The sequence below is a fragment of the Triticum aestivum genome, chromosome 4D, assembly GCF_018294505.1.
Source record: "Triticum aestivum cultivar Chinese Spring chromosome 4D, IWGSC CS RefSeq v2.1, whole genome shotgun sequence".
Lineage (NCBI taxonomy): Eukaryota > Viridiplantae > Streptophyta > Magnoliopsida > Poales > Poaceae > Triticum > Triticum aestivum.
Window position 1 is genome coordinate 346208485 of NC_057805.1, and position 17726 is coordinate 346226210.

The 17726-nt window shown below is 44.6% G+C and overlaps 2 protein-coding genes across 3 annotated transcripts; one reads left to right on the forward strand and one right to left on the reverse strand.

Moving 5' to 3' along the window:
• Positions 1-321: 321 nt before the first annotated feature.
• On the reverse strand, positions 322-7305 carry LOC123097819 (DNA topoisomerase 6 subunit A3). Of its 2 annotated transcripts, XM_044519651.1 has the most exons (11): positions 6963-7305; positions 6713-6863; positions 6579-6624; positions 6150-6209; positions 5604-5640; positions 4682-4761; positions 4513-4604; positions 4348-4408; positions 3179-3208; positions 1042-2271; positions 322-745 (listed from the first exon to the last, which is right to left on the reverse strand). In XM_044519651.1, the coding sequence occupies exons 1-10, from the start codon at positions 7153-7155 to the stop codon at positions 1060-1062; spliced, it is 1962 nt and encodes a 653-aa protein (XP_044375586.1). In that variant the 5' UTR covers positions 7156-7305; the 3' UTR covers positions 322-745; positions 1042-1059. The 2 variants fall into 2 exon arrangements, with proteins under 2 accessions (XP_044375586.1, XP_044375584.1); XM_044519649.1 differs by lacking the exons at positions 3179-3208; positions 4348-4408; positions 4513-4604; ... (4 more) ...; positions 6713-6863; positions 6963-7305 and having other exon boundaries at positions 322-739; positions 1042-2505.
• A 50-nt stretch (positions 7306-7355) lies between these two features.
• Positions 7356-13928, forward strand: LOC123097820 (uncharacterized protein YKR070W). The gene is made up of 11 exons (XM_044519652.1): positions 7356-7649; positions 8232-8267; positions 8909-8982; positions 9134-9174; positions 9296-9367; positions 9713-9914; positions 10097-10192; positions 11000-11067; positions 11159-11360; positions 11565-11648; positions 13528-13928. Exons 1-11 carry the CDS (start codon positions 7433-7435, stop codon positions 13585-13587), a joined length of 1152 nt encoding a protein of 383 aa, XP_044375587.1. The 5' UTR covers positions 7356-7432; the 3' UTR covers positions 13588-13928.
• Positions 13929-17726: the final 3798 nt, after the last annotated feature.

Consider the following 17726-nt stretch of genomic DNA (forward strand, 5'->3'; position numbering starts at 1 on the left):
GGGCCTCTTTAATTCACAGGATTCTCAAAACACAGCAATAGGAAAAAAAATACAGGATTTGAATGTCATGCCTATTCCAACCTTGCATTATTTTGGTTTGTTTGATTGGGAAACAAAGGGTTCGTTTCAAGAGGTTTGAGTGGATGCTAACTTTGATATGAGATGTAGTACAGTGGAATCCTTAGGAAAAGTTCCTATAGGTTCCAATCCTAACCAATCCACAAATAATTTCTGAAGAATCAGAACAACTAATCGGGAAATAATTTCTAAAGATTCTAATCCTCCAAACAATCTACGAAAATCATTTCAACCAAAGATAAATATTGAAACGAACTACATTTTGTTTTAACAAGATATACAGATAAACATAAGTATCCCCACCAAAAAAAACTAAAGTATGGCAGTAGCTCTCTAATCTCTTGCAACCCATTTTCCAGATGCGAATGCTAGCTTCTAAATACAGGCATCAGAACTTACACCAAATTCTATCTTCAGCAGTACAAGAAAAACGCAACATACAAATTTTCAAATACACATAAGTCATATCTAATTCCACAGATGCAGATACTTCTAAATGCAGGTCTCACAAGTACACAACATACGGTTTTTCAAATACATAAAATCATACAAAGGGACTGCCGCACAAATGTAATGCAGCACAGATGAGGTATTTTTAAGCTAGCCCCCCGCGGGTGTCAAATTGATGCTCCTAGATCAAGCTGCTCTTTCTCTGTATCATCTGCAGCTGGAAACATGATACCAGGTTTAGTAGCAATATTGGTTAACTCGTGCATCCTGATTGAATATTCTACGCTTTGTCAGTCGACTAGTCATGAGGAAGGATGCCCTTATGTAATGCCAAGGTACACTGAATACTACGTAATTCTCAGTCACAGATCATAACATTTTTCTACTAACTTGCATAAGGCTTATGTCCTTGGTAAAATGCATCAAGAAGATGAGAATGTATTGGATCACTAATGAAATCAACCAAACTTAACATGAACACAAAGATAAAGAGCAACGCGACCATCTATTCACCTGCCATCAGAAGAGATCTCAAATCCAGTCCTCCTGCTGCAGCTTGAGGGGTAGATATACCTCAGTCAGGTACTGGAACCCAAAGGAGCTGAGAGCCTGAATCTCAGCCTTTTGTTTTGTTCGCAACATCGTCTCCAACTCCTTCACCCACCCTTCATTTTGCTTCACGAAGTCTTCCTCTAGCATCTCTTTTCCTACCTTGATATCGTGATCAGTCATGGGAAGCCGGCACTGCTCCGGTACCCTGTACTTGTCCAGATCACTTGGCCGCACGCCGAGCCACTTGATATCCGGCGTTGTAAGATTGGCACTGTCATACGACATGTTCTTGGAGCCACACATGTACACTGACAAGATCTTCAGCCCATATGGATCAGAGTCCACCAATGCGAGAACGGGCAGCTTCAGCTCTACCTTAAGCCGGCGCAAGAACAACCTGGTGGCAACATCCGGCTGCCCCTTTGCTGTCAATATGATGCATGGAAAACGGTTGTAGAACCGGTCCTCGGCGAGGCGCATGAAAGCGGCATCTTTCTCCACAAGCAAGATGAACAGAGCGTCGCTCTCGATGCCTGACACCCTGTCGATGTTGGGCGGGATGGCCTTACCGCCGACGCCCATTCGCGTGCAGTCGATGACGTCGCCGTCATCAGCAAAAATGAGGCGGCCAACCACAACGCCCTTCTCAGAGGCGACGACATGGAGCGACGAGCGGGTGCACCCAAGCATGCAGGAGACGTCGTCGAGGATGGCATCCGACTGGGACTGGTCGCCGAAGAGCTTCACGTCGGTGTAGAAGAGATCCCTCTTGGTGACGTGGATGCCCCTGCGCAGGACGGCGTGGACGAGGGAGAGGACGCGCGCGGTGACGGTGGCCTTGCGCGCGGTGGCGACGTTGGCGAAGGGCCTCGCGGACTCGCGGCGGAGGAGCACGATGCGGTCGAGGTCCGGGAGGTATACCTGGTTCGAGGAGGCGCGGGAGGGGACGGCGAAGGAGAAGCCGCGGCCAGCCAGGATGCTCCGCGCGACGGAGAGGACGAGGCGGTTGATGCGGGAGGTGACGGAGGTGGTGTCCTGGTCGGCGACCACGATGTAGTTGGAGGAGGCGGAGGTCGGGTCGTCCTCGGAGAGGGCTTTCGCTCCGGCTGAGGACGCGGCCGCGGGCTTGGATTTGGAGGCGGCGGAGGCGAGGGCGCGGAGGGAGGCGAGGATGGAGGCGTCCGGGCGGAGCTTCGAGCGGAGGGATTGGGCGTAGGATGCGGCGGCCGAGGCGCCGCGCGGTTTCTTCGAGGTCGAGCCCCCCGCGGCCGCATCTGCCCCAGCCCGGCGCTTCCTCTCCGACATGTGGAGAGATCTGAAGGCGGAATCACCGGGGACGAGGGGTGGGGGACACTACGGCGGAGACGGCGGCAGGATTCGAACTGGAGTGTGGCTGTGGCTTTGGTTGGGGAGCATGGGAGGGACGGAGACGGTCCGCACTCCGCACCTACCCTATGCGCCAAGCGCGCGGCCCACGAAGCCCGTAGAAGCTCGGCCCAGCAACACGTCTCGCTGACGTCTTTTTTTCTTGTGCGCCAGATGTCTCCGTGAAGGTTAAAAAAAAAAAAAAGATGTCTCCGTGAAGTTTTTTTACTCGCTGTCCATCTACACCCGGCGACAATAAATTCAAAAAAATAGTAAAAGATATCAAAGAATCTGAAAATTTTAGGCATCCAAAATGTTCATATACGCAAGATTCGTGCAATTTTTTGTGGTATTTGGACATCCGAGGAGCTTGTGATATTTGGACATCTGAAAGGAACACTATTCAGAGCCGAGAGCCGATTTTGTTTTTTTATGAGCTCCTCGGATGTGCAAACACTCAAAATTTACATGGACATGAGCATCTTGGATGCCTAAAAGAGATTATATTATTATTATTCCAAATTTACTGTTCATCTGTTGTAGATGAACCTAAGCATCGTTTTGAATTATTAGATGACAGACCCCTATTTTATTCTTGTTACAGCATCTTCAACAGCCTCCCTTTCCCTAATAAAATTCATATATTGGGGGAGTTAGGAAAAAAAAACCTGTCCTATCCGTTTGGACAAATAGGGAGGATTTAGGGGCGCTCTTGGAGATGCCTTGAGCGTACCTTTTGCATCAAATACCGTGTGTGCCCCATCTGTCAATATTATAGAGTTTCATTTTCACTGTACATCTTATTTTTGTGCGATCTAAATTTTAAATCGAAATATGTTTTGCTAGGCATCCAAATTATGAACTATTTTCACCGTTGAGGTTTTCGCATTGATATCTTGAAACTAGATTCAATTGATAGACTAGTGTACAATGTTTCATTAATAGCACGCTATAGTATGATATATCACGCCAATAGCATATTTCAAGACCAGCGCTATTTTGCCAATGGCGCATTATTTTTTTTCGTTGGAACAAACACATGTCTATATACATCTGACTCAAAAAATAAAAATTCCAAATATCTTACATTTATGAACGAAGGAAGTACTTGTGTAACAAAAGACCTTGCTTAGTTACGTGATCTTAAGTATAAAATACTTCCTCTGTTCCTAAATACAAGTCTTTTTAGAGATTCTAATATGGACTACATACGGTGCAAAATGAGTGAATTTGCACTCTAAAATATATCTACATTCATCCATATGTAGTCCATATTCAAATCTTTTAAAAGACTTATATTTAGGAACGAAGGAAGTATATGAGAGTGCATGTTGGGGATGCGATTTGGAGGTTTTGCTGGAGCGGAAGTATAGGGTATAGGGATATAGGGGTGAGGTGTTTTGCTGGAGATGCTCTTTCGTTTGACGCTTGAAAGTACTGATGCAGGTGAAAGCAATGTTACCTACAAAAAAGAAAGGTGAAATCACAACAAGTGCAATGAACATCATATTTTTATAAGCTAATGCAGTAGGTTTACTAGGCTTTATACAAACACAACCAAAGCATCGCACGCGCTATGCTCCCTAGTTCATATGAACATATCTTGTTTTCACCGGCGCTGGACAAGTGTTGCTGGACTCATCATCTATGCACTGACTAGTACGACTATACACGAGAACATTTGATAGTGGGGATACTAAAGGAGTTCTACTCTTATTTTCGAGATCAAAGCAATACTAAAGATCTAGGAACAACAAGCTCTCAAAACATCCTCCATTTCAGGGTCATCTCCAGCTTCTTTGTCCTGTTGCACGATCACACAACACAAAGTTACAACCATTAATTCACCATCCAGCGAATGATCAAATAGAAAATGTTGTCACGAAGGGCTTGCTTATTGACCTTGTGGATGTAGGAGATGTTGTCGATGCCTGGGCCTGCAACAAGGAGCCCCCCTTGATACCTAAGAAAGAATAGACAAATGTTCCTAAACTGACCCATGACTAACCAATGCCCCGAAGAGAATTATATCAGAGCTCCAACAGCCAAAGCAAGGCCGAAACATACCATCCGCCTTTTGTCCTGGTGTTCTTTTCAAATGACAGTTCCCAGTCCTGCCTGTATCCTTCCCTGTACAGTTGTATAATCTTCAGACCCGCCTGCGACATGATGAACGTTTACGTATCTGTAGATGAACAGAAACTACACAATAGGAAAGTTATCCAGCAGGACTTACCGATGGAGTAAATGTTGAGAATAAGCCATTGGCAAATTCCAGAGCCTTATATGATGAGTAATCTGGATCGGCATATACTTCTGCGAAGTGTTATTGTCAGATTTGTATAGTGGAACAATTCCCACAAATTGTCCAATCTGAATCAACATCAGTACTCCCTCCGTAAAGAAATATAAGAGCGTTTACATCAATACTTTAGTGATCTAAACGCTCTTATATTTCTTTACAGAGGGAGTATGATTTATACAGTCAAATACCTTTAACGAGGGATCCAAATAATTTTCATTTCCAGTTTTTAAGAACTATTAATAAACCAAAATGTTTCGTCAACAACTCATCCCCTTTCCCCAAAAGACTACTTAAGCTGCCCTTGTTGCATAGTTACTGGGAATTTGTAAACTTTGAGCTTCAGGAGCACTCTGTGCAAAGCGTTTCATGAGAAAAGGTTCATAATTAAGAAAACTGGTTTCACGCGACACTGATTATTTTGAAGGCTAAAATACTTCCGCACAAAAAAGGTTCCACATACTTTCAGAACCTAAGTGGAACATGCTTTCAAGATATACTGATGCATCACAACACTGAATCATTGCTACAAGTGGCGGAGCCTGAACCAAAATGTAGAGACGGCCAATAAATTATGCTACATAATTCAAACAAACTATTGCTAACTTCCTTTTGGTTGGTGTATAACTAGAAAGTAATGATACTTAGTAGTGAGACTTATATTTAGAAGGGACACTAGGGCCCACTCATCACAACTAAACTCCGGCCCCATGCTACCACTTTAATATATATACTAGAGGACAATTTATTTAGATAATTATTTAATATTTATTTATGTCAATGCATATACTCGCATGTTAACATTGTTCTAGGTGTAAGTCATACGGGCTAGAAAGAGATGATTTAATAATATTACCTCCTTTGAATTTCGTTTGATCAGAAAACGCCTTTGCCTGGATCAATACAAAAACAGTATTATTTCATCAATTATTGACATGATAGATTATCTACAATTAAAATGGAGTCCATCTATCAAATAACTAATTTAATCAACCACCGGAATACTATGTGAGTATGCAACTTTTCTTCGCAAGTTATACTCAATTTCAAGGGCCTTAGTTTTCCTTATACAGTAATAAATCAAACTTCAAAGAAAGTACAAGATCAGGGGTCAATATATATCACAATCAAGGCAAATAAAGCAAACAGACCCTTAGAGACAACTACATGCCAATTTGTTCATGAATAGAAGTACATGTAGTATTAAAGACTATGGCATATGCCCATCAAACCATGATAATAACGCATCGGTGGATTCGTGGTTACTTCAGGAATAGGTGTCTACCACAATATCACATCAAACACCAGTACATATTATCCTTACCCTCCACATTAGCCTTTTGTATTTCACAACCACCGAGTGCACCAAAAAAATGAAGTGTTCTCATACTAGAGCACATACCTGTTCAACAGTACCTGGTCCGATTAAAACAAGAGAAACTCCTGCAGCTTCCATTGCCTCCTGGATATGGGAGTTAAGCCCAAAAATTAAGATTAGAATACAAAAAAGGACAGTTTACAAAAGGTATACGCCGTATTTAGGAGCTACATAAACTAATGAAACTGAACGCATCACGTTGACTTTTGCAAGCATTAACTAACTTAGGAAGGCCTTATGATGTGCCGAATTACTGAAACATCTGGGCAGCCAACAGATATTCAGCAGGTGTTAGTATGTTACCCACGGCCTCTGAAAAAGGGAGTTTCATTTTAGTTCAATGGCAAATGGCAAGCAACAGATTGTATAGCTTTGAGCAATTGACGGCATTTCTCATGTTCCTGTATCACTAGTAATTAACAAAGTGAGGAATCAATGAGACATCGATTTAACCTGCTTAGCCGCCAGAAGGTCAGCCCTCTTCCGGCAGAGCACACACCTGCAAACAACCAGCACCAACAATCTCAGCTACACAAAATAATCACCGTAGCTCGACAAATTATCCCGTCAGAAGCAGTGAAATCCACCCGAAATGGCGGGCGAACGCAACCACAGCCTTCCTGTCCTTCCATAGATCAGCGACGCGCACCGCCTTCCCGCTCAGGTCGAACACCTCCACCCCCTGCAGCGACCTCACGAGCCCCTCCGCCGGCGCTGCAGCAGCCTCCGCGGCGCTCCCTGCGAATGGCGCCGATCATGTCGTGCGTGTGGCTTTCACAGATCGAGCTGAGAGCATCACCAAAGCGACCAGTGTGAGCGACGGAGGTCGCGGGATACCTATGGCTCCGGGCTTGGTGGCCGCAGCGGCAGGGTGAAGGTGGCGCAGCCGTTGCTGCTGGTTGGTGAGGGAGCCGGACCGGCAGTTCGCGCGGCAGAGGCTCGGCGAGGTCGCCGCCGGGGTGAAAAGCGGTGCGGCCAGTCGCGGGCCGGCGGTCGCGTGCGGCACGGTGAGCAGCGCGTGCGCCACCATGGTGGTGGGCGCCGGTGGCGAGTGGAGTTTGGGTGGTGACCAACGGGCGGTTGTGCGGCTGTCACTGCCCCGAGAGTTGGCCTTGGAACCGGAGCTGGAAGAAGAGGGCGCGGCGCTGTAGCGGGACGTCGGTCCGCCACGTCTTGTGCTGCGGCACACACAACGGGTGGTGGCCCGCGTACGTCAGCGAACCCGGAAATAAAGAGTCCGGAACTCTTTTTTTGTTGCGAGAAAAAGAGTTCACAATTCGCCACGCCACGTCGCGTTCTCTGACGGCATGAGGGGCTTCCGCTCCGCTCTCGCTCTCGCTCGCGCGGCGGCGCGGACGCGGGCGGAGCTCCAGGGCACGCGCGGCCGCCGACTGTCCCACTGCGCCGCGGCGCCGGCGAGGCCTTCCTTCGGCATCGCCTTCGACATCGACGGGGTCATCCTGCGCGGCCGTAGCCCTATCGGGGGCTCGCCGCAGGCCATCCGACGCCTCTACTCCGACGATGGTAATCCCGTGCTTCTCGGAACCTGCTGCATTTGCTTGAATTACCTCGGTGCTTGTAAAGGACGTTATAAGGGAAGTGTTTCGTCCGTATTTGTGCCGGCGGATTGGCGACATGTGCTAGGCGCCTTTGCGTTATTTCATCAAATAGGTCGTAGGCATTAGGTTTGTGTTCGGCGTGGTGTTCATGCGGACTATGTCAATTTGACTACAGATCATCGATTGTTGTGCTGTGCACTACTAATAGCTGTGTTTGTAAATTGATGACTTCCTAGAGAGCATGTGGTCAAACAGTCAAACTTATAATAGTATAGTACATAAAAGATATTTAGGTTGCTCAAGTGGAAATAACTCCAGTACATCTTCATGAAATATACTTCATAGCAACATGATTTTCTAATTTTCTTACTAACATATTCATACTGGAAGTAAATGGTCAAAACTGCAGGGAGGTAGTAATAGGTTGGTGAACTCTTAGGCTGCATCAGTATGTTGTTTTTTAGTATACATGCTGGCAATGTAAATTAATGCCCTACCATCTGTTACTTAGTAGCTTGTGGATCATCATTTGTTGCCTCTTTTCCAGGTACCCTGAAGATTCCTTTTCTGTTCTTAACCAATGGTGAGTAGTTTACTATGTGCTATAGCACATCCTATTTATCTCCAATGGCCGCCAATTAATTTCTATACAGAGTGATGGATTGCTTTCGTTGTTTAGACCAAAACAAGCTGGATGTTGGCTTAACTCTTATAATGAGCTTAATATCTTCCTGTACTACAACAAAACCAGTTGCATGCGTGATGTTTTTCAATATATGCCACTATATTGTAGGCAGTGGCGGCGGCGTGTCGCAATCCTGTGGGGTCACATACGCAATTATTTATGAAAGTTACACCATTCATAGTGTTAATTTCTTGAAATTTCACGAGCATAATGTGGTTTAAAACAAACATCCCTAACATGGCACCATCTGTATTATCATCTTAACTCACATGGATTCAGCCTTATAAAGATTGAAATGCCGAGGTTGACCTGTGTATTTTGCTTAGACAAGAATAATGCTGAACGATCTGGATAATTAAGAGGAAAAATGTTTTCTATAGGAAGAATGGTTTACAATGTTGAACAGTTAGTTTTTCATACCCATCCTATGTTTAATGGTTTGTACTTTTTACAGTGAGGCACCGTGATGCTTACCAGTTCTCAGTTATATTACTGAATCTCTTTATTGATATTATTAAGATTTTTCAATTTGTTGGCAGGAGGTGGTGTTCCAGAGCATAAACGAGCCCTGGAATTAAGTGAGCTTTTGGGAGTTAACATCTCTCCAGCACAGGTATTTACACTATCATCATGGCTCATTACTCATTGCTTATGAACAGTCATACACAACCTAGACTTTTAACTAACAACTAACACAACAAAGTTTAATGAAAAAGAATATCGCATCTATTTCATTTCTGCAAATTTTTGTGATGATGATGCAGGTTGTGCATGGCCATTCTCCTTACAGAGATCTGGTGAAGCGGTAATGATATTGAAGTACATAAGTAGTCTTTATAAGTTCTGTTCTATAGATAATGTTTGTGATTTTCACCCATGATTTTTTATTCCTGAATGGAATATACAACTTTTTCCTGTTACTACAGTTTTGAAGATGATCTTATTGTTGCTGTTGGAAAAGGAGAGCCTGCATCAGTGATGGCTGAGTATGGGTTTAGGTACTCCCTCCGTTCCTTTATATAAGTTGTATTTGTTTTTTCAAAAGTCAAACTAGTGCATGTTTGACCGTGTTTTTAGAAAAATATATCAATATCTAGAATACAAAATTTATATCGTTTGATCCATCCTGAAAAGTAGTTTCATATTTTATCTATGAGGTATTGCAGCTGTTGTTATTTCATTCTATAATCTTGGTCAAACATTGAAACGGTTGACTTGCACGGAAATCAATACACCTTATATTCTGAAACGGAGGGATTAATCCTTAATGTTGCTTTTAGGCTATTACGACCGTAGGTGAATTATGTTGTGTGTATTTCTCATGAATTGTCTGTTATGTGCAGAAAGGTTCTGTCCATAGATGAGTATTCATCACTTTTTAAGGAAATTGACCCCCTAGCTCCTTTCAAGAAATGGAAAGTGGGACAACCAAACTATAAAGACTTTATGTCTGAGAAAATGCATCCACCATATGATGTTTACCAGGAGAAAGTTAAAGGAGTGTTTGTTGTCAGTGACCCTGTTGATTGGGGTAGAGATCTACAGGTAGTCTACTGTATGTTCAATTATTGTAAAATCTTCAGCAATTTTTTTTCAATCTTCCTTGTAACTGCGTGAGTCGTAAACCTCCTCTTCTATAGACATGTATGCAAAGTGCCATGTTTATGTTTTTCAGTTGAAGTGGTTGGCATGCATAAGTTAAATTGTTTGTTAATTATATCTTAAAGGTACTTTGTGACATCTTGTCAACTGGTGGACTTCCTGGAAATGGAAAAGGAGATCAACCTCCTTTATATTTTTCGGCTGATGATCTTGAATATCAGGTATGAGGAGATCATATTGTATAGCACGTTTCTAAAATGTCATATTTATGAACAGAGGAAGTATCAAATCTTAATCTATAGTTTGGTGTCATGATAGAAACTGGGGCATCCCAGACATTCTTTCTCCATCAAATGGGCTCATATTTTACTGCAGATTAGTAGATCTGTAAACTCACTTTCAGATTTAGGGACTTAGTCGTGCTTTCGTACAGGTTCAAGGATTTCAGTTCAGTATCTCAATTAAAGGCCCTACTTGTTTAGCCTTGACTTTAATGGTAGAGGAAATAGATTTAAGTTCATTTGCATAGGTGGAGGAGTGTTTGTGTGGGTTATTAGTAGATTGAAAACAAAATAATACCAGATTTGTTTTTTTGGGTAGGGGCTCCTACTTCCCTAACTCTACACATACATCAAGTTGAATTTATATCTGGGGGAGAGATGTATATATGAGGGGTATCTTGCCAATAGACCATGTTCCATGCATAAGGAGGTAGATGTAGTTAGGTTTAGGACACTTGTGTCATGCCTATATGTGGAAAAGGAAAGGAGACAAAACTTTTAGTTTCCCTGGGGGTCCCTGTTGGTACCCAGAGTCATGTGCAAATGGAGTGAATAAACTCGGGTGTTTGAGGTATTTTACATTTTTACAATGATTTCACAGTGCTACAAAATTTGGTGTTGTAGTTTGATGGTCCTATGTTACGTGGATGACTATATTGAGCAATGGTCAAATGAATAAAGTATTTTTTTAGGGAAAGCCATCATGGCGCATATTGATAATAACTTGTTTGGGACCTCCTATGGCAGGCTGCATTTCCTTCTGAGCGGCTTGGGATGGGTGCCTTCCGGATAGCACTCGAAAGCGTCTTCAATCAGTAAGCCATTATATTATATAATTAATCAACTGTACTTCTAAGCGCATACATGTTAAATACTTATCTGTCTCCTGTTAACTTAAATTTTCAGAGTTAATGATGTTCCGCTGAAGTATACATCTTATGGGAAGCCTAATCCATTTGTGTTCAAGAATGCAGCTAATATACTAGAAAAAATTGTTATGGGTATCTATCCAAATTCACAGCCGAGGAATGAAGTACAAGACCATCAGTTCTCTACTATCTACATGATCGGTGATAATCCTAAAGTTGATATCAATGGAGTTTTGAAGGTTAGCCTATGCTATGATTCCACTGATTCTTCCAATAAAGAAAATCACTGTTTCCAGCAGTTGACAGCGTTAGGAAGTTGTGCAGTTATGAACTCAGGGTTGAACAGTTAGCATGCAATCCTACAAAATATCCGAAGACAGCGTTTACCTTGTTGTTTGCATTCTGGCAAGAGATGTGAACATTGATGAATTTACACTTTGCAGGCTGGCCCCCCTTGGTCGTCCGTCCTTACTAGGACTGGTGTTTTTAGGGGAAATGATAATGATCCAAAGTTTCCTGCTGATTTGGTATGTATTTACCGCTGATTCTCTAGTTGGACCTTACAAATGTTGTCAACTGTAACAAATGTTGTCAACTAAATTTATGTATAACTGATAGTAGTTTCAGTCTGAAATCTGAATAACCATAAGGCAGTTGTCATGTTTCTTGACCTCAATGTCTTCTACATTTTATTTGACTTCACCCTAGAGTACATCAGCTCACACAACTAGCAACTCACTTTGGAGTTCTGTTCTTCATACAGTGATGCCACCACACAATCATATACTATGTTTGAAATCAAGATTAGCGGGTCTTCGGCCGGCTTTTGCCCATTTCTTTTACATGCTGAAAACAGGCTTTCACCCATTATTTTAGGTTAGATAGATTCAGTCAATTTCATTGCTTAGTCCACCATTCTTTGTCACGTATTGGTTCTTGGTTTGATGATATAAACGAGTAGTGAAAGCATGAAATACCAACTTAGAAATTGTTTAGTACTGTCTTGATCAGTCAAATCTACTTTGTGACAGCGAACAACAACGGTCAAATCCTGTCTATTACTCCCTTGATTAATCCCACCAAGAAGTAATCAGTATCCTGCTGCATGACCCTGCCTGCAACCTACTGTGTTTACTTTATTACCTCCATGTACCATTCATTTGCATGCATAGCTAAGACTACTATTACATGTCGCATCAGTTGATTAGCCTTTTTTTGGGGAGGGGCATCAGTTGCTGGACATGATAAATTGGCTTTTCTTCGCAGCTTCAGTATGATGCCGTGGATTTACCTGTACAACCTACAGCTTGATGCTTTCGCCTTTTACATCGTTTGTTTCAAAATATAAGCCGTGTTGGACTTAAACAGTCTCCAGTGCATCCGACTACTATTTAAATCTTAGCATGCTACTAAAAATAGTACGCAGATCAGTATATAACATGAAATGGTTTCACAAAGATGCACGTAATGACATAATTTTACATCATCAATTATTTACCTTTGCGTAAATTAGTGGTCAAAGTTTTATAGCGTTGACTGCAAGCATAATAATGCACCTTAAATTTTGGGCTGGATGAAGTAATATTTTGTTACTGCACAACTATTATTGTCACTGCTTAAGGGCCATATGGTTAGCTTTAAAGTTTTAGACTAGAGCAAGCCAAAGAAATTATAGTTGTTAAGATTACTATGGCTCATCATATAATTCAATCCGCTATTTAACTTCAATATCTATTTTATGCTAGTCTGATTCCAAAGTAAGATAGTTATCTTACCATGCTTCAATGAGTGTAAAGGTAGTTGTTTTGTAAAACTAGATAATTTGCCCGCCCAAATGTGAAAAGATAACTCATAAAAGGTTAGTTTGGTATTTTTGTGATATATACAAGCAGCTGGTTATGGTTCTGATCCCAAAGGAGGTGTAACGCACTCCCTCTGTCCCATAATATAAGAACGCTTTTGACACTAGTGTAGTGGCAAAAACGTTCTTATATTATGGGACGGAGGGAGTAAATGTTTGTGGGGATGTTGTCTTCTGTAGTTTATTAACAATATGTACAATGTTTAATTTACAAGCACCGCGATGCCATCTCCCATCATACATGTGACACATCCAGTACTCGATGTTTTGGACTTTTGGGAGCGTATGATGGCAGCAGAACCATAAGCACAAACTAATGCTCTAAGCCATTAAGCATCGGAAGTACACCAAGTTTGATGGGAGATGGCATAAAAGAAGAATTTGCAGTAGTGGGTAAATAAAACATAGTAGACACGTTTGATAAACTACAGAAAACAGCATCCACTCAAAAACTTTGCGAACCATAACGACGAACTATCCATTGCTGTGATGTCATGTTTGTGTATTGGCTTGCTGTTCTAACTGCACTTGTTTATTTCTTACAGGTTGTTGATACTGTTGACGATGCCATCAGCTGTATTTTGGAAAAGGAATGTATACGGTGACATTTTTGCGATGGAGCCTGCGCATATATTCTCACAGCGTTATTATTTGGCACGCTTGGCAACACATTTTGCCATTTTTTGTCTAGCAAAGTTGGAACAAGTGCTGGCTGGAGTCCCGTCTCTAAGTCATTGTACCATACAGATATGCTCCGGAGAGGAAAAGGCACCAATCATTTAGTTAGTGCACCCGTCGGTTAAAAAATTAAAGAATCTGTCTTTAAAACATCCACCAAATTGTCATAGTCTTGCAACATACTATAAATCTTTTTAGATCTTGTGCAAAAACATTACTGTTATATTATACTACACTATAAAGGACACGCATGATAACATCTCTTTCATATTTTCCTTTTTGCAAATGTATATAGGAGTATTTATTATTTTCAAATGTACGTATGATTTTCAAATGTATATATGATTTAACATAAAGGTGTATACCAACCGTTCGTCAATTAGACGGGGTGAATAAGGCTGGCGAGTCAGAACTGAAGAGCGAAACATAAAACCTACAATTTTTATATAGTACTCCTTCCGTCCTAAAATTCTTGTTTTAAATTCGTCTAGATACGGATGTATTTAATACTAAAACGTGACTTATACATCCGTGTTTAGACAAATCTAAGACAAGAATTTTGGGACGGAGGGAGTACGAGTACAACCTCCGTCCAGAATTACCTGTCGTTGAAATGAGTGAAATGAGTGTGTCACTTAATTTCGGACAGAGGGACATCTCCAACGCCGACCTGCAACTGTTCGGACCGTGCTGTTTGGATCGCGGAAACCATCCAACGTGGTCCTGTATCGGTCCGCTAGGCGGTCCGGACGCGATTTCTCCCGCAAACCAGAGACAAAAATGGGGGAGGTTTAAGGGAGTGTGGACACGTGAAACGTCGCTCTCTGCCCCCCGGGCCCACCCAAAAGGAAGGCGGAGCCTGCACTTTTGTAGCATCCTGCATTGTTTCCGTGCCAAAATCCCCCACTCTCTTCTTCCACTCCCCGAAGCTCTTCGCCCAATTCACGCTCTTTTCTCCCACTCTCTCCTTCCCTCCACCATCGACGCATGGAACCGTCGGAGAACCTGTCGGAGATGGAGCCGGCGGAGGTGCCCGAGGATCCGAGCATCATGCTCGCCCAGAAGATCAGCTCGGAGACGTCGCAAAATCGTCGCGTCAAAGCAAAGGCCGCAAAGGAGGAGAAGCTGAAGAAACGGCTGACCGTCGGTGCGCCTGGTGGTGGTGATGGGCGTGGAGGGCGTGGTAGACGAGGCGGTCGACAAGACCGTGGCTGACACCTCCAGACGGGCGCATCCACAGTACAGACGGCGCCGTGGTCGGAGCCTTATAAGGCTCCGTACTACTACGCCACCAAGCAGCTTGCAACCCCCGATGATATAGTTCCTTACATCGTCGACGTTAACGCGGCGCCGCTTTTCTCCGAGTATTCTTCATCGCAGCTCGTCCGGGCGAGGACGGCGGGCGGGGAGCAGATGGGTGCCCACACGCTGTTTGCTGCAATGCCGAGAGCGGGGGAGTCAGTCTACGACGCGGATAGGGAGATGCTCGATATCATCCACGACGGAGGCGAGGGAGGAGGGGGCTATGAGCAGCAGTCCTACACCCAGATGACCACACAACAGTCCTACACCCTGACCGGCGATGGCACACAGCAACAACAACATTGGGCCGCCGGAGAGCAGCATCCAGAGGGGGAGAGGGGGAGGGGAGGAGGAGAACAGCGACGACGATGATCCTGATGATACAACCGGCGATCCAAAGAAGAAGGGTAGAGGAGAAAGCTTCAACATGCGGGAGGACGAGCTGTTGTGCGATGCATGGTTGGCCACTAGCCTTGATCCTGTCCATGGCACGAAGCAAAAGAGCACAACCTTTTGGACGAACATTCACATATGGTTCCATGAGCACAAGCATTTCGAGCCCTACTCCGACGCGTTGATCCGCAACCGTGAGGGGAAGTCCCTCAACCATCGATGGTACACCATCCAAGAGGTCGTCTCCAAATATTGCGGGCACTTAAAGCATCTCATCGCACAGTGGCCTAGCGATGCACAAATCACCGAGCAAGTAAGTTGATCACTAGCCGGATATGCTTTAGTTTTGTTGAACACTAGCCGGACATGTATTATTTTGTTGCTCACTAGACGGATACGCATTGTTTCACTTTGTAGCCTACTTGTGCTTATGTGATGTACAAGAAGTTGGAGAAGAACTCCTTCACCGTCATGCATTGTTGGTTGAAGTTGAATGGGCAACCGAAGTGGAACCTTTTCATTGTCAAGACCGCCACCCAAGCGAACGAGGAAGAAACCGGTGACCGTAACGACCCAGCCCAACAATCGCCGAAGAAGGTTAGAAGAAATTTATGGGGTAAGAAGTGGGAGGAGGAGAGGGCGGAGCGATAAGGTACGACGGCCAAGCTGACAGAGAGGTTCGAGGAGATCTTGGTGAAGAAGGAGGAGGCATGCGTGCGACAGTCGGACATCAAGCAGGAGAGGAAGGCGGAGAGGTTCAAGCAGTTGATGGAGGCGACGGAGAAGAAGATCAAGCTCGAAGAGAGGAGGACCATGATTGAGGAGAGAAAGGCAGCGCTCGAGGAGAAGAAGGCCACGCTTGAGGAAAATAGGGTGAAGATCGCCGCCAATGCCGAGGACACCAATATGTTGACCTTGAGTATTGACTCCTTGGATGCCGACGCTAGAATTATCGTGTAACCCATCCACTACAAGATGTTGGAGCAGCAAAAAGATGAGTTAGTGGCGGCGGAAGATGAGGACGCGGCGGAGGTGGAGGCTGCCTACGCTACAACGACGTCACCTTCTTGGTCGGGGAGTAGCTTGCTGGGATGGCCGGTCTGGCAGAGGAGAAATGCACAGACTGTTGGATTGATATTCTTTTGGCTTCGCACATGTAAAAACTAAGCATATTTGCCTCTTTTGGGTTGTGATCGGAGATGCGATCCGGCGCGGGTGTGATCTGACGCGTTGTGTGGATCAGCATACATTTGAATTTGAATTTGCTGGCGGACATATACAAGCTAGGGTTGGATGGCGTCTCCCGCATCGCGGACTGGTTCCCCTGTCTGCAAATGTATGCGGAAGGAAATTTGCGGGTCACCGTTGGAGATGCCCTAACTATACGTGTTGATATGGCGTGATATCTCCAATACCAACTCTCAAACCACCCGCAACCATTCGGACCACATGGTCCAGACGTGTTTTGCAATCTAATGCGGGCCAACATCAATCCGTCGACCGGTCCAGATGCACTTTTTCTCGCAAACTAGAGACAAACTAGGGGGAAGGCTTTGCGGGCGTCCGGATCGCTGCCACGCCTGCGTGTGACTAACCCGACCCACCCAAAATCCCTCCCGTGCCCGTGCGCTTTCCCATTCAAAGTTAGCTGACTGCATTCATGCCGCTCTAGAGTAGCCGCTCCGCATTGACACCGCCCCAGAGTGGGCGTGACCTCTCGCCGACGCCAGCATTGAAGCAGCTCGCCAGACGAGGGCGCCGGCCGTGTTGCGTCACCGGTGTTTGTGCTTGTTCAATGTCAAAGAGACGTTTACTAGACGGGACGTGACAGTTATCTACCACGCCCGTTCAATGCCCCGCCCCTTAGTCTGCTACCATTAAACATGCTTGTCGACCGAGAAACCAACTCCAGCGCCCACGCATTTGTTGGGAATCGTAGCATAATTTTAAAATTTTCCTACGCTCACCAAGATGCATCTATGGAGTATACTAGCAAAGAGGGGAAAGGAGTGCATCTACATACCCTTGTAGATCGCGAGCGGAAGCGTTCCAATGAACGTGGATGACGGAGTCGTACTCGCCGTGATCCAAATCACCGATGACCGAGTGCCGAACGGACGGCACCTCCGCGTTCAACACACGTACGGTGCAGCGACGTCTCCTCCTTCTTGATCCAGCAAGGGGGAAGGAGAGGTTGATGGAGATCCAGCAGCACGACGGCGTGGTGGTGGATGTAGCGGGATGCCGGCAGGGCTTCGCCGAGCTTCTACGAGAGAGAGAGGTGTAGCAGGGGAGGAGGGAGGCGCCCAAGGCTGAGATATTATGCCCTCCCCCCCTTTATATAGGCCCCCTGGGAGGGGGGCGCCGGCCA

Coding starts and splice junctions, on each gene's coding strand:
- LOC123097820 (XM_044519652.1), top strand. CDS start 7,433: ATGAGGGGCTTCCGCTCCGCTCTCGCTCTCGCTCGCGCGGCGGCGCGG. Junction 9,175..9,295: donor TACAGAGATCTGGTGAAGCG/GTAATGATATTG, acceptor CTGTTACTACAG/TTTTGAAGATGATCTTATTG. Junction 11,361..11,564: donor ATATCAATGGAGTTTTGAAG/GTTAGCCTATGC, acceptor TACACTTTGCAG/GCTGGCCCCCCTTGGTCGTC.
- LOC123097819 (XM_044519651.1), bottom strand. CDS start 7,155: ATGGTGGCGCACGCGCTGCTCACCGTGCCGCACGCGACCGCCGGCCCG. Junction 4,762..5,603: donor TCAAACGAAATTCAAAGGAG/GTAATATTATTA, acceptor AACACTTCGCAG/AAGTATATGCCGATCCAGAT. Junction 4,605..4,681: donor TCTCAACATTTACTCCATCG/GTAAGTCCTGCT, acceptor ATCATGTCGCAG/GCGGGTCTGAAGATTATACA.